The sequence below is a fragment of the Physella acuta genome, unplaced genomic scaffold, assembly GCF_028476545.2.
Source record: "Physella acuta isolate Inbredline_101_S28 unplaced genomic scaffold, ASM2847654v3 ptg000544l, whole genome shotgun sequence".
Taxonomy (NCBI): Eukaryota; Metazoa; Mollusca; class Gastropoda; family Physidae; genus Physella; species Physella acuta.
The window spans coordinates 1,240,628-1,265,226 of record NW_026732063.1 but is presented as its reverse complement, the minus strand read 5'-3'; the positions used below and the strand labels follow the sequence as shown (position 1 = coordinate 1,265,226).

The window sequence follows — 24,599 nt, the reverse complement described above, 5'->3', positions numbered from 1 at the left end:
ACACTCAATACATTCACAATGGATAGCACCCATGCATTAATACCACTTTAGAAGCCCTGGTTTTAAATGTATACAACATTGCAAAGATTTACTAAAATATAACATGTAAAAAGATTTGTTTCAAAGCAATCCCAATACACAATCTAACACCACGTGTTTCAATTTTAGCCTTAAGGCTAAATTCCCGGATTAGGAACACATTACGTTCTTATTAAAGTGTATATTTACTAATCGCTGCGTGCAGTTATTACGATGCTACAATCTGGATAGCGGGCGTTATCTGAATATCAGCGGCTTTAGCAGACATAGTCAGTGGGATGCTACTTATTGCAGAAAACAGAACACGTAATCACACATAGAACATTCGCATCTAGAAGGAAATGTATTGCGATCAAAAGAAACACACATACAAACCTCGAGGTTATCGATTATTTAAGTTAGATCGCATATCTGCTAGATATCCTCTACTTAATAACAGTTGTTGCAGGTGATGTTCCCAGTTGTGGAATGTTTACAATGAAGATATAACATGAACTAAAGCGCAGAGTTTCTCAATAAAACTAGTTCACTAAAGACCGGTTTGTCGGTTCAGCTCATCGGTCCATGATTTAACTTCGGGATTCTTGTAAAAGCAGTGACTTGAAACACATTGGACATGCGAAAACCGGCCACAGCAATGGATGACCAAGTCGACATCTGAAGTTGACCAGCAGCCCACACTCCAAAAACCACATGTGACTATGTTTGACAGGGTACGCGAGCCAGGGGATAGCTGATTCAAGCAGTGTTGTAACCTGCTTGTATGGTACTTGAGATAATAAGCCATATGCATCTACAGGGCGGGTTCAATTTAGTTCTATAATTTATAGCAAATGGAAAGCAAAAAATCCATTGAGGGAAAAACGGTTCTTGTAAAAGCCACGCATAACATATGTAAAATGTGTTTATGTATGATACTCTTATTTCAATTATACATTTTTAAATTGCTAGATTAACGCTTGAACTAAAAGCAATGACTAAAATTCTAGAAGTTATTTAAACACGCGATATAGTTTTGTCGCAATCCCATATGACACAAGTCGTATTTACGTGTGCCACTGATGTAAGCAGGCATATTTACAGTCATGTTTATGTCTTATCTACGTTGGTCTCTGATGCTAGCAAACACATACAAACTATACATTCCTAGATAAATTTATCTAAAATTCATTTAAAATGAAAGTAGAGTTTAGTTAAAACGTACATAAAACGTTTTTTACGAATTTTTTTAAAATCTGGAATTGTTTTTAATTATAGCGCGCAGATGCAAATATATCGCTGCATTAGAAAATATAAAGCTAAATTAAAAGATGTATATCTTTTTAAAAGAACTTGGATAGTATTTAGTCACTGCCTCTATTTTTTAATTAATAAATTATATCTTTCAGACAAAACATCAAAGTTGCACATCATGCTTGTGGGGTGATCACTTCACATTAAGTCTACTGGCCCCAGTAACATAAGACACGTGTGTATTACACATCATTCTCAGACCTTATGATGATGTTTTAATGATTTAACTTTAAAAAAAGCTTTCATTCAGAACCTAATTCCGTAAATAAAGGGTTAAGAAACATCATTAAACTAGCAAAATAAAAGATGAATCATATTTAATGGCCTTGTTGATTTTATGCAATTATATAACTAAGTAACGTTCAATATCTTGATTGAGCTCATTAGATGAAATGATACACCTAAAGAAATAACTTCGCTATTATAGCTACTCTTGTTGGGGAGATGTATACACAATTTTTATTACAGAATGGTCTTCCTTCACTTAAAGACTGATAGAATTACTCTAGTTTAAAACACAACGCCTGATACAATCAAAACACTGTTAAAGTTTATTTGCTGTATCAACTTCTTTTTACTGGTAAAATGTGTCCTATGTTCATAAATTTACTCCAATCTAGAATGGTCAGCACAGGCATAGGATGTGAGTAGCATATTCGAGAACAACCAGAAAGAGTAGGGCAACAATAGACACATTTTTCTAACACCTGTTATTGATCAGGAACCATTGGTAAGTCCCAGTAAGGTTAACTTAGCATGAAAGAATCATTGCATAGCTGTTAAATCATTTGCCGAGCAGGTCTGTGTGCTTTTGAGCAAGGCTAAACGTTGTGTCGTGACCCTCCATGTCGGTAGGTGTGCGAGAAGCTGACTACTCTTTAACATAAAGCAAAGTACAGTTAGCGAACCGACTTGCACAGATCTTGTTAGATCAAGTTTCCATTTATAACATTGTAGTTCATTTAGCAAAAAAATAAAAAAAATAGTTTACTTGACCTTGGCGTAAACTGTGATAGTGTGGCTTGTATTAAACTCAAACGCCATAGTTTCCTTAAATGTACCCATCATATCGGGGAGTACTAAGTGACTTTGTATAAACTTGAGCCAGGATTTAAACTCGAGACTTTTGTATTAGCAGCCGTGGGCTCTAACATACGACCACGACATCGCTTGTTAAACGTAGTACCATAAATCCATGCACATTAAGTAGCTGTATGTGATATGGGATAAACATCTTAAAGCTTACATTAAAATAACTTTAGCAGCGATTTGAAATACTACACGTCAATGAGTCGTTATAGATCTATATACCTGGATAAAAGCCTTAAGGCTAACGTTATCAGTATTACAGATGAGCCTTTCATCTAATCTAGTTTGTTTCAAATAACAAATTATGCTAACTTTTAAGTAGTTCTTGTTAATATTTTAAACTATTTATCTGTTCTGTTGTCTGATCTTTTTTTAGCTCGCCAGATTCGTACATTAGTTGGCTTAATTATGCAATTTGTTTTTGTTTTCTTACAGGCTTTGTAAGGTGATAGACAATCGGCTTTCTCTGAATTTCATTAGCGACATGACCATAATCGCAGAATATTTGAATACATTAATGCTGCCTCATGTAGTATATAAGTAGGCCTATACGTGGCTTGTAGCTCAACACTTCAAGGCTTTTCAGTAAAGGTCTATCTTAGCGCCTCTGCCACTTTAGTTCGGTAAATAGTTTGTTACTATTTGAAAATAACGGAATTTTTTTTTCGTTATGTTTGTAATGCTTATTTTAAATCACACACATTTTCTAAAATACCAATTTACAACGATTTTTTTTTTGTATTTCAAAACTTATCAAACGACACACAGACTCTCTCTCTCTCACACACACACACACACTTTTATTATTTAATTCTTACTTTAAATTCATATACCAAAAATCAATCCTTTTTTTTCTCTCACATACTAAATAATTTTAAAATGTTTTAATTATCTTACTATTGCATAAGTAGTTGTATATTTTTTACTTCTTTGACTAAGGCTACTATGACTTTTACGTATTATATCGTAATCTACGCTTAACTATAACCTATTCAATTGATTTAATGTAATTATATAATAATTTTCAAACGTATTTTAATAATTTTGAAATAATCTAAATACATTCAAACTTTTAATATTCTAATTTATTTTTGTTCGTTTGTGACAATAAACAGCCAAACAAACTTTATTATTAGCGTTAGGTTGTCTGTTTGTTTATTAATTCATGTAGTCTATGTGCAATAATGTGTTACTGGTGTAGTTTTTTTTTCTATCGACAGAAAATGAAAGCTGTCGTGATTGCCTGTCTGCTGTTTACCCTGGCTGTTGTTGTGGCCGACCAAGTTAATGACGCGCCTGTGGTCAGAGAGTTGCAGGAATCAAAGAAAGATGTTCCAGTAGAGACGGCCAGGGCTGACGTGGACCGTAGACAAATCAATGATGGTTGTGTCACTAAGTCAACTTGTTTGTTAAGTCTAGGATGACCTGGAGAAAAATCTGGGACTACAAACACATATTTGCCATAATAAAAAGCAAACTCTTTCCTCAATGTTATAACTAGGCATCAAACTATGAAAGAATAAAAAAGTGTAAAAACCAAAAATCAGCAGTTTTTTCAGTCTTGTATTGGCGTGTGTATCCAGTTACAGAAGAAAAAAACTCTGCCGCTATCCCACATCGTCATATCTCCGCAGCCTTCTATCAACCACACGACAACTGCACATACACCCTCACACGAATACTGCACATACACCCTCACACGAATACTGCACACACACCCTCACACGAATACTGCACATACACCCTCACACGAATACTGCACATACACCCTCACACGACAACTGCACACACACCCTCACACGAAGACTGCACACACACCCTCACACGACAACTGCACACACACCCTCACACGAATACTGCACATACACCCTCACACGAATACTGCACATACACCCTCACACGACAACTGCACACACACCCTCACACGAAGACTGCACACACACCCTCACACGAATACTGCACATACACCCTCACAACTGCACATACACCCTTACACGAAGACTGCACATACACCCTCACACAACAACTGCACACACACCCTCACACGACACCTGCACACACACCCTCACACGACAACGACACATACACCCTCACACGACAACTGCACATACACCCTCACACGACAACTGCACATACACCCTCACACGACAACTGCACATACACCCTCACACGAATACTGCACATACACCCTCACACGACAACTGCACATACACACTCACACGACAACTGCACATACACCTTCACACGACAACTGCACACACACCCTCACACGACACCTGCACACACACCCTCACACGACAACGACACATACACCCTCACACGACAACTGCACATACACCCTCACACGACAACTGCACATACACCCTCACACGACAACTGCACATACACCCTCACACGACAACTGCACATACACCCTCACACGAATACTGCACATACACCCTCACACGACAACTGCACATACACCCTCACACGACAACTGCACATACACCCTCACACGACAACTGCACATACACCCTCACACGAATACTGCACACACACCCTCACACGACAACTGCACATACACCCTCACACGACAACTGCACATACACCCTCACACGAATACTGCACACACACCCTCACACCTATCGTTTACCCACCAACTTAGAACTCGATACAACACGTCTCAGTACTGTATCCCTTAAAACGTACGACGATGACTGAAAGGATTGCTTCAACTATGTACTTAACATGGACATTATAGATTAATAAACGAAACTCTATGCGTTATCTAGACGACCGATTTTCTTTTCAGCACATATGTCAGCTGCATTAATTAATCTATCGGCTACTCTACTCTATCGGCAGCTTTAATCTATCGGCTACTATAATGTGTCAGCTGCATTAATTAATCTATCGGCTACTCTATTCTATCGGCTACATTAATCTATCGGCTACTCTATTATATCGGCTACATTAATCTATCGGTTACTCTAATGTGTCAGCTGCATTAATTAATCTATCAGCTACTCTACTCTGTCGGTTGCTCTACTTTATCAGCACTGACATATTCTAAAATGAAATCCTTAAAGCCATAGTTCAGCCCAATATAAACATTATTCGGTTATTTACGAATACCTACAGTTTTATCCAGGCAGTGTTGTAAATTCTATAATTAGCCACCTTGCTTTCCCTTACGTAGATCAGGTACCCATATGAGCTGGGTTGACTCAGCAACATCCTTTTGAGTTAGAGATGGTTGTTTGTCCCATATTTACATACATAGCCATGACCATATTGTGTCGTGTGAACATCAGCTTCAGTCAATGCGGTAGATCTAGGTGTGTTTACACCAGCCCGGTGGTGCCTTATATTCATTTTTATAAAGAAGAGGTGGGGGAGGGGGCGGCTTGTGTGATGATGACTGATAGTGTTGGTCAACTCCCCTGGTTTAAAAAGCCGTGACAGAAAGACTAATGTTAGCCATAAGTTCACGTTTTCAAAAGACTTGTTTCATGAATTTCACTTAAAATTGATCAATATACACAGTTTACCAGCCTCAGTAAATAGTTTAGCAAGAAAATCGCTTTAAATATAATAAAACCAGCCTATTTGAGGGAGGTGGTTGGCTGAGATTTGACGTCATTGGGAAGGTAGTGGGGTTGTAATACTGATACTGATAATGAGTTGGTAAAATCGTTTTAAAAGCGGGACATCGTTTTAGGATGACCCTTGACATGACCCAGGAGCATTCAAATTTTGTGACCACTGTAAACGAACGACACAATGTATCGTTAATGCGTTTGGTTAATATCAGAACGTCGACATAAACTAGGCGACATTTCAATACATTGTTTTATAAGTCCTTTCACTCACCATGGTCAGTGATACACCACACGCATTGGTCCGTAAATAAACTGACGTCTAGTTGTAGACAAGCATCATATTTTCTCGGTCGTTCCGGAGACGTGTGAAGCAGGAGAAGTAGAGCTCATCTGTTATAACGTCCTCGGCAAATATGAGATCAGCGTGGTCAGCATTGTCCAGTCACCTTTAATTCCATAACGTAAGCAGGTACCCATTAGAGCTGGGTAGACTCAGGGACTTCTTATGGGATCCGAACTCGAGACTTTCGGGTTAGCAGTCGTGCGCTGTACCATCCTACTATACAATACCGACTTTGAACATATCCCATGTTACACCACGTCCAGTGATCTGTTCATGAACTAATGAGTGCCAGATAATTGTACAGACTAATGTGTTGTCCACATCCCCAGACTGTCAAGATGGCCGCCTGTGTACACAATCTCCTCCTGGTCCTCTTGTTTGTAGCGTTCACCCACGGTACGTGCATTGTGTTTTATAGACGTCATTGGTGCATTGTGTTGTTATAGACGTCATTTGGTGCATTGTGTTTTTATAGACGTCATTTGGTGCATTGTGTTTTTATAGACGTCATTTGGTGCATTGTGTTTTTATAGACGTCATTTGGTGCATTGTGTTTTTTATAGACGTCATATGGACGTCCTAGTGTTTTAATAGACGTCATATGGTGCATTGTGTTTATTATAGACGTCATATGGTGCGTTGTGTTTTTTTAGACGTCATATGGACGCCATTGTGTTTTTATAGATTTCCATAAGTGCATTCTTTGATTATAGACGTAATATGGTGCATTCTTTTGTTATAGACGTCATATGGGGATTTCCTTTTTATAGACGTCATATGGTGCATTGTGTTTGTATAGATGTATATAGTTCGATTTCCATTTATTTCATGCTGAATTAATTTTATATGGCATACGTTCACATTTCGCCCATGTATAATATACCTAGGATCGCTACACTAAATATAAACTTAGTGAACCTTGCCTGAACAAAGAGGATCATATTAATCATGTCCTTAGTCCAGACTTAAAATGTCATCATAAACCGACCTCAGCCCTTCTCACCAACCCTATCCATGACCCCACCTCTCTCCCCAACCATGACCAAAATTTTGACCCTAGCCCTGAATCTCAGTAAAATCCAAATCTTGAACTCTAATGAGATGAGCTGTTATGTTTAAATTAAAGCCGTTCAAACAAAACACAAATAAAATGTAAAGTACTAACAATTTTTTTTTTATTGATTACGTTTCTTTATTAAAGCAAATTCCTACTTTTTATAAGATAGAAGTGGGGGGGGGGGAATAACCAATTGAATTGCTTTCCTCCCAGCACCCCCCCCCCCCCACCCCCTCAGGGAAAGCCGTCAGGCCAGCCAAGCCCGATCCCAGCTGTAAGCTGGTGTGTCCAGCCATCCACAACACCGTGTGTAGCACGACCACAACACCGTGTGAGGCACGACCACAACACCGTGTGAGGCACGACCACAACACCGTGTGTAGCACGACCACAACACCGTGTGTAGCACGACCACAACACCGTGTGAGGCACGACCACAACACCGTGTGTGGCAGCGACCACAACACCGTGTGTAGCACGACCACAACACCGTGTGTGGCAGCGACCACAACACCGTGTGCGGCACGACCACAACACCGTGTGTAGCACGACCACAACACCGTGTGAGGCACGACCACAACACCGTGTGTAGCACGACCACAACACCGTGTGTGGCAGCGACCACAACACCGTGTGCGGCACGACCACAACACCGTGTTTGGCCAGCCATCCATAAAACCGTGTCTGGCAGCGACCTCAACACATACGCCAACCTGTGCGAGCTCAGCAACGCAAGATGTGACAACCACAGACTCAGGAAGGTTCGCCAGTGTAGGCCCAAGAAAACTGGTAGGTTTCTGGTAGGTTCACTGGTAGGTTAAGTGGTAAGTTCAGTGGTATTTTTAGTGGTAGGTTTAGTGGTAGGTTTAGTGGTAGGATTATTGGTTAAATGGATTAATTGGTAGGTTTAGTGGTACTTTTAGTGGTAGGTTTTGTAATGGCAAGAAAAACTTGTAGGTTTAGTGGTAGGTTTATTAGTTAAAAGGTACATTTAGTGGTTAAGTGGTAGGTGTATTGGTTGGTTTAGGGGTAGGTTTAGTTTTAGTCGTAGGTTTAGTGGTAGGTATATTTGTTAAATTGTAGGTTTTTCTGGTAGGTTTAGTGGTTAAGTGTTAGGCAGTAGAACCTGGTATGTTTAATTGTTGTGTTTAGTGGCAGGTTCAGTGGTAGGTTTAGTGGTAGGTTTAGTTTGACAAGAAAATCTGGTAGGTTTATCATTAATTTGGCCTAGTGTGGACCTCCAGAAAAGCGTGTAGGTTTATTGGTAGGTTTATTGGTAGGTTTGTCTGGACGCACGTGATCATCTGTAAGTTTAGAGTTAGGGCTAGACATTACGAGTTGAACTGAGTGGGATTCTATTGGGAAAATGTTTACGTACACAGTATCGATATGTGTTATACGTGTGTGTGTGTGCTATAAATAGTTTATGTGTGTGCACAGGGGAGTCGTCTGCTGAAAGCGCAGAAATAGACTGAATTGTAACATAACATAGACACTGTAGTCCTTCCATTGACTGTTTTTACTTAATATAGACTAGTGTAACCTAATATACACTGTTGTAACTTAACATCGACTGTTGTAACTTAACATTTACTGTTGTAACTTAAAATTGACTTTCGTAACTTAACATTGACTATTGTAACTTTACATCAACTGTTGTAACTAGAACTTTTACAAAATCGCTTTTGTGTAGATTAACAGTGAAATTAATATTTGACAATTTTTTGAAATGTTGAGTAAACTGGACAATGTGCTCATCAAAAGAATCTGAATACACTACAATATCATCTATGTTAGCGTCACATTTGTTAATATCTGCAATAACAGAGTTTATGACACGTTTGTCCAGCGTTTTTCATACCAAACGGCATGCGTTTATACCTATAGAAACCATTTGTAGTTACAAATGCAGATATTTCTTTGGCACGGTCTTACAAAGGAATTTACCAGTACGCCGACAATAAGTCAATCTTGGAAATAACTTTGGATTGACCAACTTTGTCAATAACATCATCTATTCTAGGTGTAGGGTAGGAATCAGATTTAGTAAGGGCATTGACTTCCCTAAAGTCAAATACAAATCTGAATGTGCTATCTCCCTTTGGGACCAAAAGACAAGTGGAACTCCAATTACTAAAACTGGGTTCTATGATATCATTTTCTAACATGTATTCAATTTCATGTTTCATGATAACAGCTTTTTCTGGGTAAACTTGGTAAGGATGCTGTTTCACAGTTTCGGCATCACCTACATCAAGCTCATGAGGGGGAACATTTGCTTCTTTAGGAATATCACCAAAAATGGAAGGAAATGCATTAATCAATTGAGACCATTTTTGACTCTCATCAGTGGGTAGATGTACACATTTCTCATCTAAATAAGACAAAAATGATGAATTTAACAATTTTGATGGTTTAAGTTTATCATGAATAACATCATCAAATTTATCAGAAACACATATTGGTAAAAGGGTTTATGTTATTTGTTTAGTCATCTTTACACAGTTCCATCTAATTCAATGCCATCACTATCTTCTCGGAATGTTAGCGCTAAGTGTATGATCAAAATATTGATGTTTTTAAACAGACAATAACACAAACATCTCCGACATTTTTTTATTCTCGCATTCGCTGACAAAACTAACCATAAGCGGTAATTGAGGTCTATTTTATAACTTCGATTTAGAGTAGATATATTGAAAGTTATTTCCATTTTTAATTAATAACATAGCATAAACATAATTTAGGTGAAAAGTGAATTGATTTTAAAATGTGCTGCTTAATAGAATTTTCACTTTTAGCCTCAAGTAAAGTGTTAAGACGTATGTTTGATCAGGTGTGTAAATGTCAACGAATATTGGTGCGAAAGATATAATGAACGCATGAAGATGTGACGCTTTACACAAGAAAGTGACGTTTCAGTGTAGGATCGTTGTTACCGGGGAAGAAGTTTAGTTAGTCTTAATCTTGTTGTATTGGGGAGAGGTCGTAGTGTTGTCAAGTCTCGTTATCGTTTGTTGAAGTCGTCCTTTGTATTTTTATAGTGTAAAAAATATTGAAGTTAACTGCTATCATCCTATCGAATCATATATCTACGTTAATGTCGTCCTGTTCTATGTTTAAACTCTAGAAATAAATACTGAATGGTTAGAGAGGAACATAATGGTATTGAGTACCCTCTCACTGTATAACTGCGGGTAACATAGACCCCAGTTATAACATAAAGATCCATTTGTAGCATCTCGTGTGAAAGCACAAATTAAAGTAACTCACACCTAGGATGAAGTCGACCGTTACACTTTTCAGTCTTTAACATTGGAACGGCGTGGTCGTGTGGTATGTCATATGAGAACCGGAACGTATCGGGTTCTGATTTCGGGTTAGAGTCGACTACGTCATCTCTAATCAAGACAGATCGGGTGGGTACTTTAAACACTTCACAAGGTCAAAATTAACATACACTCATACATGTTCATTTTACATAAAATCATCTGAAAAATTATACAGGAATGGATGTAGGGACCTGGTTGTTGAACTTTTACATAGGCGTCTACTGAGATTTTAATAGGGCTAGGTTTATATTTCACTCATCTTATTTTTTCTTACGTCTTAAAATAACATTTTGCAACGTATGTATGCGTTTATCACTACACATATTAATATATTACTTTCGTACTAACCCATATCTTGCCAGCGTTCTATAGCATGTAAAATAACTACTGAAACTAATTAAAAACTAGTCTTTTTTTAAAAAAACAACATTGTTCAATTGCATTAATTGGACAATTTTTACTTTCTCTTATACTTATATAAACAATCAAGTTGTTTGATTACAGTTTTGACCATTATATTCATGTATATCTTTAAATCTTGACATAATTAAACCATGACAGAAAGTGGTGCTGCAAGCTACATGCGACAAGCATATGTTACATAAACGTACTGAATTGACAAGACATAATATTTTACTATGTATATGTTCATTTCACGATGGCATGCGAAGCATAGCTACTTTATATTATCTTAACATTAGTTTATGTTACAACACTGAAACACAAACTCTTTGTATGTTTAATTGTATGTATTTAAAATGCAACCGAAAAAAAATCAAACCATTTGTTTTCCAAAAATGAAGTGTAGATTATAATTCAGTGTGTTCACATATTTCTCTAAAATATGTCTGCCAGAAACAGTGGAACCTACCTATTGAAACGATATGCACATGCATACAACATAGGAACATTGGATAATTTTAAAAATCGAAAATGATGTGGTGTGAAATAAATAATAAACTACTTATTATTTACAATCTAATAATAGTGAAGCCACTTCCAGCTTGTAGCTTTGCTCCATCATCAGCTTGCCCCACTTTAAAATAAAGTTCTTGGCCTTTCTTCATGTCAACAACAACTGACCCAGCGGCAGATGTGTTGGCTGATTTAACAAAAAAGTTGCTATAAAATGACTCATCCTTGTACACACTCATTATAATCAGCTTATCCTCCCATTCCTGCAGCGTCACAATCACAAGATAGGAACCATCATCTGGTGCTACAAGTTTTCCTGTGGTTTTATTAAAATGGCTGCCGTTAGGTTCCCCCACGTAAAAAAATGTTGAAATAATTAATCCAGTAGTCACTGGTGTGTCGTTGTCCAGGTGAATTTGACAGATGTAAGGCTGACATACCCGGGTTTCTGTTCGGGAAGTATAAGATAGCGTTTATAAATAAAGATTAGCTTGAATGTGTATGTGTGTCTGTATAGCTGTTTGTAATTGTGTGTATGTTTAATATTTAACTTACCAATTGTCTTGAAATCTTTCAACAGCTTTAAAACATCACTTTCGCGAGTTGCAACCTAAAAATGTGTGTACAATTTACAGGTTATTTCATCAAAAATTATTTTCGTACAAAAAGTCACTCATGTGAAACATGAATGTCTTACATTCTTAAAATAGTTAACATTTTATTTTTTATTTAAATAGCACGCAAAACACAATACAATTAATTGGTCCAAATACTAGCTCATATTATTTTAACAAGGTTAAAATAATCATCAGTTTTAAATATAGAAATGAATATATCAATTGTAACTGATGACATGATACCTTCGTAGTTAAAGTCCCCATCAATTTTGTAGTGTTGGCCAGATTTTTCTTCCCATCATCTTGTAGAATTAAAATCAGAGCAGAGTGGCTTTTGATGTCTTGTCCTGTTTTAACATCCGTTATCAATGACATTAAATAAAATGATACTCTCATGTTTATTACTGCTGAACAATGTGTCCTACTTTTGTTGTGTTTAATTGTATAAATTCAGTTTCAGCTATCGTTTGTTAAAACATGAAGGGGTGGGGGAGTTGTGGCATATATGCTAAAGAATAAATGGGAGAGTATGATTCAATACTTTTTTTTTTGTTTTTCTTATATTAACAGCAACAGGACAGATGCACTTGAAATATTTCATAGTATGTGAAACTTATGTTTTAGTGTGTGTTTGTTTTGTCTCTATTTGACTTGAAAGCGACATTGACTGTTTTTCTGTTCCGCTTTCTATATTTGCGCAAGAGTGTGTTTGAGTGTGTGATTCTGTGTGTTCTGTATGTATGTGTATGTGCTCCATGAAAATATGTTCATGTTTGAAGTATTTTTTTCGTGGGCAACCCACTTACTGTGTTCTATTTTGACAATAGCCCTCATTAAACCCTTACATTATAAGTCCATTTGTTAAACAATTGTCCTATACAACTATTTCTCTAAATGAGCAATTTACCTAGTACGGATTGCAATAATTATTATTCATATATTCCTTACTTATCCATTTATTTAAAAAATATTCAGCATTGATAACTGGCGTGTTGTTGTCCTTTAAATAATTTTGACCACTATAAAATATAACAAGTGAAAACACCAGCAAACTGGTCGTGATTAACGTCATAGGTAATTTAAAATATTATTAATTACTCCTAAAACGGAATGTGAATTTCTAGTATCTATTTAAAACGATCATGGTTTTATGTCAGAAAACATTAAGTAAACATACTTATACCTAAAGTAGATGAAATCCAGGATATTAATAATGCATGTACGGGCAGTAATGATAAAATACTTACTAATTGAATCTACATCACTTGACAATTTTAAAACATCATTTTCCAAAGTTGCAAGCTAAAAACAAAAGATGACATCAGGTCATTATAAGAATTGTATCATAATTTTTTAAAAATTGACTTTCTACGAAATTTACAAAAAAAACAACATTTGGACTTAAGAAGTGTAAATATTTTTATTTTTTAATGTTGTAATTATGTCTAAAAAAGAACAAAAACAACTTTGTTAACATATTTAAATCGGTCTCAAACAATACTCCTGTCAGGAGAGTATGTTGGTATATAAAGGGGTTTAATAGACTCTCAAAACGACCAATCCCATTACGTTCTAATTATGTTACCTTTTGTTTGTTCATCTGTCTATTTGCCAAGTTTTGATTAAACATTTGAATTAAATTTTCAACGGGCATCAATCTTTGGTTAAAGATCTTGAACGTGACGCTATGCTAGAATTAGAATAATATAATCATGTTGTCTTATATTTTTGGCAAATGAAATCAAGACAAATTGTGATAGTTATTAAAGTGTGTAGCTATCAACTAATACAACACAAACCCAGAAATCCACATTAAAAAAGTAAAATATGTGTTCAAAAGATAAAATAGGTACAAACCATTGAAATTAACTTTTCTACTTTTGTTTCAGTATTTTTGTTTTTTTTTCCTTCTTCCATCAAGTAGGAAAAAAAATCAGCATGCTTTTTAATATCTTGTTGCAATTTCTCTGTTTTAGTTGTTTGAATTTCTAATTCTTCATTTATTTTGTTTAATATGATGTCAAACTTGTTCATCTCTGTATTCGTGCTTTCTAGAGCTTGTCTTGCGTTTGATTCCTTTTCTTTGAGTGTCTCAATTTCTTTATTAAACTCATTTATTTTGGTTTTGGTTTCTTTTATCTGTTCTCTAATCTTTTCTTTATTATCTATTTCTTTCTGAGACAATTCTTCAAGTTTTTTCGCCATAGCGTTATGTTCTGATATAAGTGTTTTCCTCCATTGTTTTAATTCATTCAATTGTTTCATTTCTTCATTCATCTCATCTGTTATATTTTTCTGTTCGTTAATTTGCTTACGGAACTGCTTAGCATTATGTTTTTGTTTTAAAGCCAATTGTTCTATGTGTTCTTTCATATTACTTTCTTCTGTTTTATAAGTGTCCCTCCATTGCTTAATTTCGGTCAGGTCAGCTTCAGTTTTTTTATTCCTACTTTGCATAGAAGTAAGCGTTGTTTCAAGACGTTCTACTCTTTGCTCTAGTTTGTTACTTAAATCAGCTGCAACTTGTAAAATGTGTTTATGTTAGCATATAGGAGAAGGTAATAGAAGCAAAGATTTCAAACTAAAGACAAAAGTAAAGTAATTACATTACAGCAACGGTGCATTAATATATATATATATATATATATATATATATATATATATATATATATATATATATATATATATATATATATATATATATATATATATATATATATATATAAATCAATTTTACTTAGCACAATTACTTTTTACAACCATTTCATTTTTAAATTAAGGTTTTACCTGATATAGAAAGATCAGAATAATTTCCATCGTGTACAGAGTCAACACTTTTATTCTCTTGTGTTGTCTTATCTCCAGCAGCCATTGCTTGATACTTGGTGCAGGAAACTTTTTGACATGTGGAACAAATATTGTTTTAGGACTCGATTTAACATGAAATACAATTAGTAATCAAACGAAATAAAAATAAACCGGGAGTGATCTTCCCTAAACTACTTTCTCGAATATTCTTATATAACACTACGGGGGATAGTAACTCTGGATATAGACATGAATTTTAATCCATTTTAAAAAAAATTTACACTTTTTAAAATAGAATAAAATCTCGTAGCAAAAGAATTGCATACTAAATGAACGCAAAGTAAAATGTGCATAGAAGTGCGAAATATTATTCGTACTTTATAAATTCACATGCGTTTTTTTTTTTTTTTTTTTTTTTGAGAAATCGGAAATAGCGTAAATTAATACTTCTGGTCAACGGAAATTACTCAAAATTTGAAAAAAGGCAGAGAATTAGATGTTTTATTTACATGTGAAATTTTATTTATCTATCTGAAATAGTACTCAAGTTATAGGCTTTTGAAAAATTTAAAGTAGAAAAAGTTCCACTTCCGGTTTTCGGAAATTGCTCAAAAGTTGAAATTGATCTACGATTTTGATATAATACTTATATATGAAATTTCATCAACCTAGCTGTAACGGTGCTCAAGTTATCGTCTTTTAAAGACAACACACACATAGACAGACACACATACACACACACACACACACACAGAGACATACGGACAAGATTGCAAAACTATGTTTTTCCGACTCAGTGAGCCCTAAAACGTCGAGATTTGCAAAAATCTCCATTTTTGTTTTTGCACGATTACAAGACTTTTTCTATACTTCGTATATAGGAGAAATTAATAAAATAAAAAGTCAAACCACATTTTTTAATATTACCAGAAATCGTTTGTTTAAGTTCAAGTAGGGCAGTATTTACTGTTGTTACCATAGCAACCACTTCTTTAAAATCTATTTTCGCATCTGAGGGATTGTCAAACCATTCCAGTGTTGCTTGCTTTACCTGGCATAGCGATAACATAGACGAGGATTGAAATATTTAAACCTTGAGATGCTAATTAATTTAAAAACAATCACAATCTGCAAACTAAATATACATCATCTTTTAAATGGGTTTTAAAATAAACCCACAACGACATAGTACAATAGGTAAATCTATTAAGGAAAAGGAATGTGGATTGAAAATGAAATTTTACAAATCAGACATTTGTTTTAAACAGTTGCATTAAAATTAGCTATTAGTAACAGGTTTTGGCGTTAATACTATGAGATGTGCTTACCTGCTGATCAAAGTCACTTAAATTATTTTTCAGCAAACTATTCATCTCTTCCAGATTATTCAACAGTTGAGCTAATTGCTCCTTTATAGCAATTGATACGGCCATCTGTATGAAAATATAAACTAATAACGTTAATGGTAATTGTGTTGTTGGCATTCACTCTTTATAATTAGATATGTTATTATCAAAATTGTGCCTACAATTGTAACCGTTGTTAGAATAAATTTGAATAAATTTTGAATAAATTTGAACATATAGGTGAACCTAACAGTCCATTTACATTTACATAGACAATTATAAAAAGTCTATGTGTCACATTTAACGGTGTAGGTAAAAAAAAAAAACCAACACTTTTAAAAAAAAAAACAACTTGTGAACAAGATTAATGTGTATGTGTGTCACTAGGTTTGGTGTTTAAGGGACGGATCTCATTTAATGGTAGTGAGCAGGGTAGTGCATAGATACAAAGTGATATAATTAAAATTAAGTTTTCATTCCTTAGCGAATTTCGGTTAGAATATCTTAATATAATAAATCATAAAATGTGACATGCAAGATGAAGTTTAAATTATTGTTGGAAATAATGTCTATATTTTGTATGCTTTATTTTTCTAGGTGAAGACAGACTCTACTTGTGGAATGAACAACTATAGTAAGTATCTACCAGAACATTCCCTAATGTCTGATCTGCTTACAGTCTGTTTACAATAAAACATCAACAGTTGGGGTTCACAATAAAACATCACCTATTGGGGTTCACAATAAAACATCAACAAGCGAGGTTTACAATAAAGATCAACTATTGGGGTTCACAATAAAGCATCACCTATTGGGTTCGCAATAAGGGTATCAGCGTTAGGCACGGAGACTTTTTTTCACCCGGCCGTTTTAAAAAAAATAAAAATATAAAATTACTTTGCTTTCTCTAATAAAAGCTTTAGTAACTAAAAGATGTAAAACAAATACCATTTTCATGTCTGTGTCAGTCTTTATTGTTTCTTATTTAAATGATAATTAAGTAAAGAAATAGCTATTTGTTTAGTACAAAACTAGACACATTTAACACCCCTATTATACTATTTACAGCGGAGTGACAAGTTATGGCAGTGGTTTGAAGTTTTGCTAAACTTTCAAACAGTAGCTAATCTAGATTTTTCTCTATGCGACAGTGTGTACTACATACTGACGAACAGCCACTGCTGTAATAGATATGTTAGAAAAGGTAAAAAAAAATGTGTTGTTTTTGGTCGGAATATGCCCCCCTCCCCCTACTCCTCCCCCCCCCCCCCCCCCCCCCCCCCACAACCGTATTTCGGTATGATAGTTCCACTCCTGTATATTGTGAATGTGAGTTACCTTGATAAGTTCCAGCGAGATAAATGTGAACAGCGACAGTTCTGTCCCTTGGAACGTGACGTCAACTCTTTAGATAATACCGGGATTTCCCGTTCAGTTATTTCGGTTTAATGAGCAGCGTAGCAGTTTCTAGAACGATTTTAGATCTAGATCTAGCTGTAAAATTTCCTGCAGTTATCTTTGAAGTAAGTGTAAACATATAATTTACATACCATTAAATAAATATGTATACATTTCTGATAACAATGAACAAAGAAAAATGTAATAAAGTGTATGTTTTATTTATTAAAAATATAATATGTTTATGAAGCGTAACATTTTTTTATATAATTTTAAAATGTACGTTAATTTCTATTTCGTTTGAGATAGTTTAAAAGCATTAACATGACACTCACTACAGATAATTAGATAATAAGACAGTGTATTACCCGAATTAAATGTTTTAGTTGAATGAAAGACAGCTGCTCTAGTACGTGTCTTTTGTTGTCGCCATCTTTATAACCTGGTAGAAGATATATTTTTAATAGCGGATTTTTCCGTTAAGAACTTTTAGTTTCGCCGTTCTACTTTTAATGAGGTAACATATAAATAGAAAAGCATTATTTTTATAGTTAAACAGCTGTAATGGATAATTATTTAATGAAAAAAATAAATAGCGTTTCGTAGAGAGGGTAACAGCTGTAATGACTGCGTTAAAAATATAATATTCGTGTAAGAAAGTTTTGTAAAACTATCGATGTGATTGTTGTCATTTTATTTATGGAATGGTTTGTAATTTCATTTCAGTTTAAGCCAAGTAGACAACATTTGACAAGTTTCGATACGTCGTTAAAGTGTTATGTATTTTATGGTTTCAAACACAGGCGGCAACCAAACTGAGGTAGTTGTTTACATTGTTAACACGTCTAAAATATCCTCACTTCAAGTATCTACTTGGACACCAGTCCTATCTGCTTATAAATATTGGCGAAAAAAATTCTGGACAACGCCCCTCCCCTCAAATAAAGTATCCATAAAGAAAAATGATCCGATAAAATCTTAAAAATAACCAAACAAATTACTTTACATTTTTCTATGTAGATGTGTATTTAAATCATAATATCTATATATAATTCTCTTCATGGAGACCATAGAAAACACCACACAGCTTAGCCACCACCTCAATCTCCACCTGTCTGGTAAGCTCCAGTTTACTCCGAATGTTTACAATCGTTGATCCGGGTTAGTGACGGCTATTAGGGGCAGATAATTTAGTATTAAATGATTTAAAATTAAGGGGCTGCTTTCACTGGGCGGGGTGGGTTTAGGTGGGATGTAGGGGGTGGTGTACTGTCGATAGCGGCGTATGCTACGTCTGCAGATCTACATATATTTGCACTTGTCTCTCTGTATCAACGACCGAAACACGATTATACATCATGCTACTCTTATTTTACCTGTGTAATTATGTTCAATGAAACATGAATTATTACAAGTCCGTCCAAAGCAAAAGAGACTAAGGATTGGCATTAAACTAAAAGTCTCTGTCCTCTGTTATCTATCACATTGACTTATGAGACTAGCAAAACAATGTAATAAGTGAAGATTCTATTTTTAAACCAGATGCCTACACGAATTCAGGTCAAGGTTGTTACTAAACAGATACAATATTTGGAAGAACAGATACAAGTTCTGGAACCTGTCATTAATTTAATGAAAAATGTAAGATTAAAACATCTAAAATCAACTGCTAATTTTTTTAAAGATTATTGTAACGCTGTTGTGTTATAACAACTTTTTTCCTTTTATTTTTCTAAACACATTTTCAAAAAGTAAAATTCACTTGTCCAACTAGCTTAATTAAATTATATATATATATATATATATATATATATATATATATATATATATATATATATATATATATATATATATATATTAATAGATTTTAACTTAATATACTAATTAATATTTGAAAACCAACAAATTAACATTTATACGGTAGAAAGTGTTTAACGTTTGACATTTTCTCATAAAACAGCAATACAAAACGTGGCCAGTTGAAATAATGTTTACGTTTGTGATCACAAGGTTGTTACAAAAAGTAAGGCGTGGCTAGAAGAAAAAACTGACCAATCATCTGTCAGCTACATCGAGCTATCACAAGAACTGGACACAGCAGCCACGGCCGTGTTGGATGTGACGTCACATATTTCTGGTCAGTTTTTTAATTCACTTTATAATTTAAAATTTCTAAGCCTGCTGTCAAGTAGCCTAAAAGTTTGGTGTGAGAAAAATGCAAAAAATCTTACAATTTACCTTTAAAAAATGGGACACACTATTGTTAAGGGATATAGTTTCACTCTCAATCCACTATCACACAATATATTATTTTCTTAGAGATTGACAGATAGGAAAAAACAAACACATTATTAACATTTAGAATTTAAAATCGACTATCGTACTTAATTTATTCATAAAGATAATTAGATAAAAATAACTTAATAGAATGTTATATTATTTTTCTTTAAACGCTTTGGTTAAAACTTTATGTTATACTTTCAATTTATAAACTCGGTATTCACTTCTTAGTTCAATTTAAAAAAAATTAGTATGTAAATCAATTTACGATAAATTAGTATGTAAATATTTAGACCTGGAAAATTTAACAGAATGATGATATTAGATTTTTTGCGAATAAAGATTTCAATGAAATTTGATTGTCTAAATTTGAAAAAAAAAATTGTAAAAATTAAAACACTTTGCAGCATACTAGAAATATTGTATGTACAATTAAAAGTTATTTCCTTGAACTGTAACTAAAATAAAATTCTAAGCCCCAATCCACCAGAAGGAGACAACAAGGATGTCAACAAACCAACGCCATCTTTAGCACAGCCTGACACACAGACAACAGCAACATTTCTAAAAGTAGAATCACAAAGACAATTCAAAACACAAGGCAAACATACCGCGGGTAAGTTTTAGTTTTGTTTGATATAACAAATTAAATAGCGATATCATGAATAAATATCATGCAATGTTAAAGATTAAACTATTTTTTCTGCTACTTTTTAAATATTTTATATTAACGTTTCTAAGTTTAACGCTGTTTTAATGAACCTATTTTTCAAGGTTCCAGGCATTTTAAATTATATACTGAATACTTGCGACTATTTTTAGTTGAAGAACATCCTGAACTAGAGCGTAGACTCGCCTATATTGAAACAACACTATCTTCACTACAGGACACACAACACAAGTCTACAGATGACATATCAGAAATGAAACAATGGAGAGACAACTTTGTAACAGAACAGAGTGACATGGGGGTAAACATTGAACAACTGACTGAAAAACAAAAGCAGAATTTTAAAAACCTTAGAAAACAAATGAGTGAACAAGATAACAAAGTAAAGGAGCTGAACAAAGAAATTGAAAGTTTAAAAGAAAAAGAAACCAGGTCAAACAAAACACTAGAGAAACTGTCGCTAGATATGAAAGGATATGAAAACAACGAACACAAAATAAATAAAGAGATGCAAGATTACGCAGACAAAACAAACAGTATAACACAAGAAATTAAAAGACATTCGGATCTGATGGCTGCCCTACAAGAGGAGTGTGATAAAATCTTGTGTAATACATCAACTCAATTAAAAAAGGTAACGTTGATAATTATGTGTATTCACACTTTTACACATACTCGCCAGATAGTTTATTATAACCAAGTTAAATAAAAAAAGAACTTAGTAACTTTATCAGCTGTTATACTTTAATATAATTACTAATGTTAAGACACATGTTTATGTAAGATATAATATGCATTAAAAATAATCAAAATTAAAATGCTTTTATATAATCATCTGATATTTAGCAAAATGTATTGTACAAACTCCTACAACAAAGATTGATGCCCATTGACAAACTGATTCAAATCTTTAACCAGAACTTGGAAACTAGGGAAGAAAGATCTACGAAGGTATACGTGTAGTAATGTTATTAATAATTAAATTGCAACGTTGATAAATCCGGCCTAAATTATTAACAATATGTCAATAGAGCAGTTAATACATGTTTTCTTAAATTAATTGATACATCTTTAATTTAAAATAAACCGGGAGTGATCTCCCCTAAACTTTCTCGAATATTCTAATATAAAATTACGAGGAATGGCAATTCAGGACAAAGACAATATTTGTTATCCATTTTTAATTATTTACACTTTTTATAATAGAATAGAATCTCGTAAAAAAAGAATTGCACAACAAGTGAAAAGTTTCCTTTTCAAACCTGACGGTCTATGGGGCAAGTGAAGTAGAGTTCTCTTGTTTCAGTGACCTCAGCATATGAAGAGATAGTGTGGTCAGCACTAAGCCCAGCGGCCTTTACTTTCCCTAACAGGAGTTAGGTTCCCATCAGATGACTTGAACTCGGATTCGAACTCGAGACTAACGGGTTAGCAGTCCAGCTCTCTACCGCTAGACCACTCCGTCCCACATTAAGTGAACGCCTAATAAAATGTGTATAAAAGTGCGGGATATTATTAGTACTTTATAAATTTACATGCGTTTTTGAGAAATCAGAAATAGCGTAAATTAGTACTTCCGGTAAACGGAAATTACACTAAATTTGACAGAACGTAGAGAATTAGATCTTTTACTTACGTTTGAAATTTCATGCAACTATCTAAAATAGTACGCAGCTTAAAGGTTTTTGAAAAATTCAAAGTAGAAAAAGTACCACTTTCGGTTATCGGAAATCGCTCAAAAGTTTATCAGGATCTACGATTTAAATAAAATACTTATATATGAAATTTCATCAACCTAGCTTTAACGGTACTCAAGTTATCGTGTTTACACACAGACACAGAGATATACACACACACATACGAACAGAACTGCAAAGTCCAGTTTTTACGACTCGATAACGCATAAAACGCCAAAACGTTTAAATATTTGTATTTATAATGTTTGCCTGATTAGTCCTCTATACTCCGGATGTGATGAAGGACTGAGGAGTAAAACTGTGAAAACTGTCAAAATTTCATGTTATGTGTGTGCACGATTACAATACTTTCTCTATACTTCGTATATACGAGAAAGTAAAAAACAACACATCCTTTAAATTTTTTTATATTCTTTCAAGTTGCCATAACCAGTTAACATCAGTGCAGCTATTGTATGTTGTACGTAACTATGTGATTTGTTCACTCTGTTTATTAAATCTTTTTCAGCTTGAAACTATTAAAGCTACTATTTCAGTTCTGTCCAAAGATTTGAATCTATTAGGTAGGTTTGCCTGAATGTTTTTTTCAAAAAAAAAATTACGTGATGTTCGTTAGCCAGACAGACTTAATGTACGTGATGTTCGTTAGCCAGACAGACCAAAACGTGATGTTCGTTAGCCAGACAGACCTTAACGTTATGTTCGTTAGCCAGACAGACCATAACGTGATGTTCGTTAGCCAGACAGACAGTAAAGTGATGTTCGTTAGCCAGACATACCATTGTTGTAGACACATTATAATGAAACGCATATAAAATTTGTTTTCATTTAGTGTAGTATTACGTCAACTACTACACTCGTAGTTTCAAATACGTAGTACACGGTAAACTAACACCGCTAAAGCTGAGGACCGAAATAAACTAGTGGTCTAGTGTTTTAATGTGTGGTCTTAGACAAAATTATGTAAACATTATGGACCGTTTTACACAACTTATTGTTTTTGGAAAAAAAAATGTATTGGGGTTTGCCAAATTTACTTAAATTCTGAACTGCATACAAAATACATTTATGAGATTATGTTTAGGATTAATAATATAAACTGATGAAACGACAATTCACAAATATTATTGATCAAATAGTTAGAGAATTTGTGAAATTAAACTTATAAATCACACATATGTTTTTCAGAGGCACGTGCATGTAACAGATATGCTTGTCATGTAAAGCTTGCCTTTGAGACACCTGTCAGTGCTGGATCAATTATTTCAACTTTTGATGAAGTACGTGAATACAACGGTCAACATTTTAATCAAACCACAGGAAAATTTGTATCACCACATGATGGTTTATATCTTGTCTGTGTAACTCTACATGAATGGGGAGATAACCAGATTGGAGTTCGTATGTGGGTTGGAAACAGTTGTTGTACGTCTGTAGAAGTGAAGTCTGCAGAAACTAGCGCTGCTGGGTCAGTGGTTGTTGACATGAAGAAAGGTCAAGAACTTTACTTTGAAGTGTATCACGCAGATCAAGGCGCAAAGTTAACCTGGCTAAGTAGTTTTACGATCGTTAGTTTATAGACATACAACAGGAAACATAAAAAATTATGTAATAAATAACTTTTGTAATAAATATGTTAATTATTTGAACCCTAGTACCGTTTTATCTGTTCGAGGCTTAAATCTCCATGCTAGGAGATTCCTACAAAGCAGTACTATACACTTTACCCCAGATTGTTAGTCCATAAATAAAAATATATACATTGCCAAAAGGCTGCTTTAAATTAGCAAGTTAGTCAACTCTTTGCTAATACTAATTGGTACATTTCTTGGCTAATTACAAACCTACACTACCTTAGGCAGAGATAAAATATGCAGTTTGAAATTAAACGATAATATGTGTGTTTTGAGAATCTTGTTTAAGATAAATATAATTAAACATTTTCATAGAAAACATTGTTAGAGTTTTCTTGCGTGTAAAGTACATTTTTTGATTTCTCAAGTAATCATATATTGTCGATTGTTGACAATTTCTGACGACGCATCGTAAATACATTCTGATTCTTTCCTACATGCTTAATATAAACATTACGTATAGATACAACACCCAGCACAATATCTATAACACGAGATTG

The 24,599-nt window shown here is 34.3% G+C and overlaps 2 protein-coding genes and 1 long non-coding RNA gene across 5 annotated transcripts; 2 read left to right on the top strand and 1 right to left on the bottom strand.

Moving 5' to 3' along the window:
- Positions 1-2,986: 2,986 nt before the first annotated feature.
- On the top strand, positions 2,987-3,964 carry LOC131946132 (uncharacterized). The gene is made up of 2 exons (XR_009387658.1): positions 2,987-3,044; positions 3,642-3,964. It is a non-coding gene; the product is annotated as an uncharacterized LOC131946132 (long non-coding RNA).
- Positions 3,965-11,492: 7,528 nt separating this feature from the next.
- LOC131946117 (coiled-coil domain-containing protein 18) lies at positions 11,493-17,874 on the bottom strand. Of its 2 annotated transcripts, none has more exons than XM_059306761.1 (10): positions 17,759-17,874; positions 16,403-16,507; positions 16,002-16,125; positions 15,054-15,161; positions 14,124-14,788; positions 13,852-13,956; positions 13,514-13,568; positions 12,510-12,613; positions 12,205-12,259; positions 11,493-12,097 (listed from the first exon to the last, which is right to left on the bottom strand). In XM_059306761.1, exons 2-10 carry the CDS (start codon positions 16,505-16,507, stop codon positions 11,706-11,708), a joined length of 1,713 nt encoding a protein of 570 aa, XP_059162744.1. In that variant the 5' UTR covers positions 17,759-17,874; the 3' UTR covers positions 11,493-11,705. The 2 variants fall into 2 exon arrangements, with proteins under 2 accessions (XP_059162744.1, XP_059162745.1); XM_059306762.1 differs by having other exon boundaries at positions 14,124-14,782.
- LOC131946121 (repetitive organellar protein) lies at positions 17,869-24,114 on the top strand. Of its 2 annotated transcripts, none has more exons than XM_059306769.1 (8): positions 17,869-17,943; positions 19,361-19,459; positions 19,829-19,955; positions 20,592-20,714; positions 20,921-21,402; positions 21,615-21,719; positions 22,974-23,028; positions 23,654-24,114. In XM_059306769.1, exons 1-8 carry the CDS (start codon positions 17,869-17,871, stop codon positions 24,043-24,045), a joined length of 1,458 nt encoding a protein of 485 aa, XP_059162752.1. In that variant the 3' UTR covers positions 24,046-24,114. The 2 variants fall into 2 exon arrangements, with proteins under 2 accessions (XP_059162752.1, XP_059162751.1); XM_059306768.1 differs by having other exon boundaries at positions 20,589-20,714.
- The last annotated feature ends 485 nt before the right edge of the window (positions 24,115-24,599 follow it).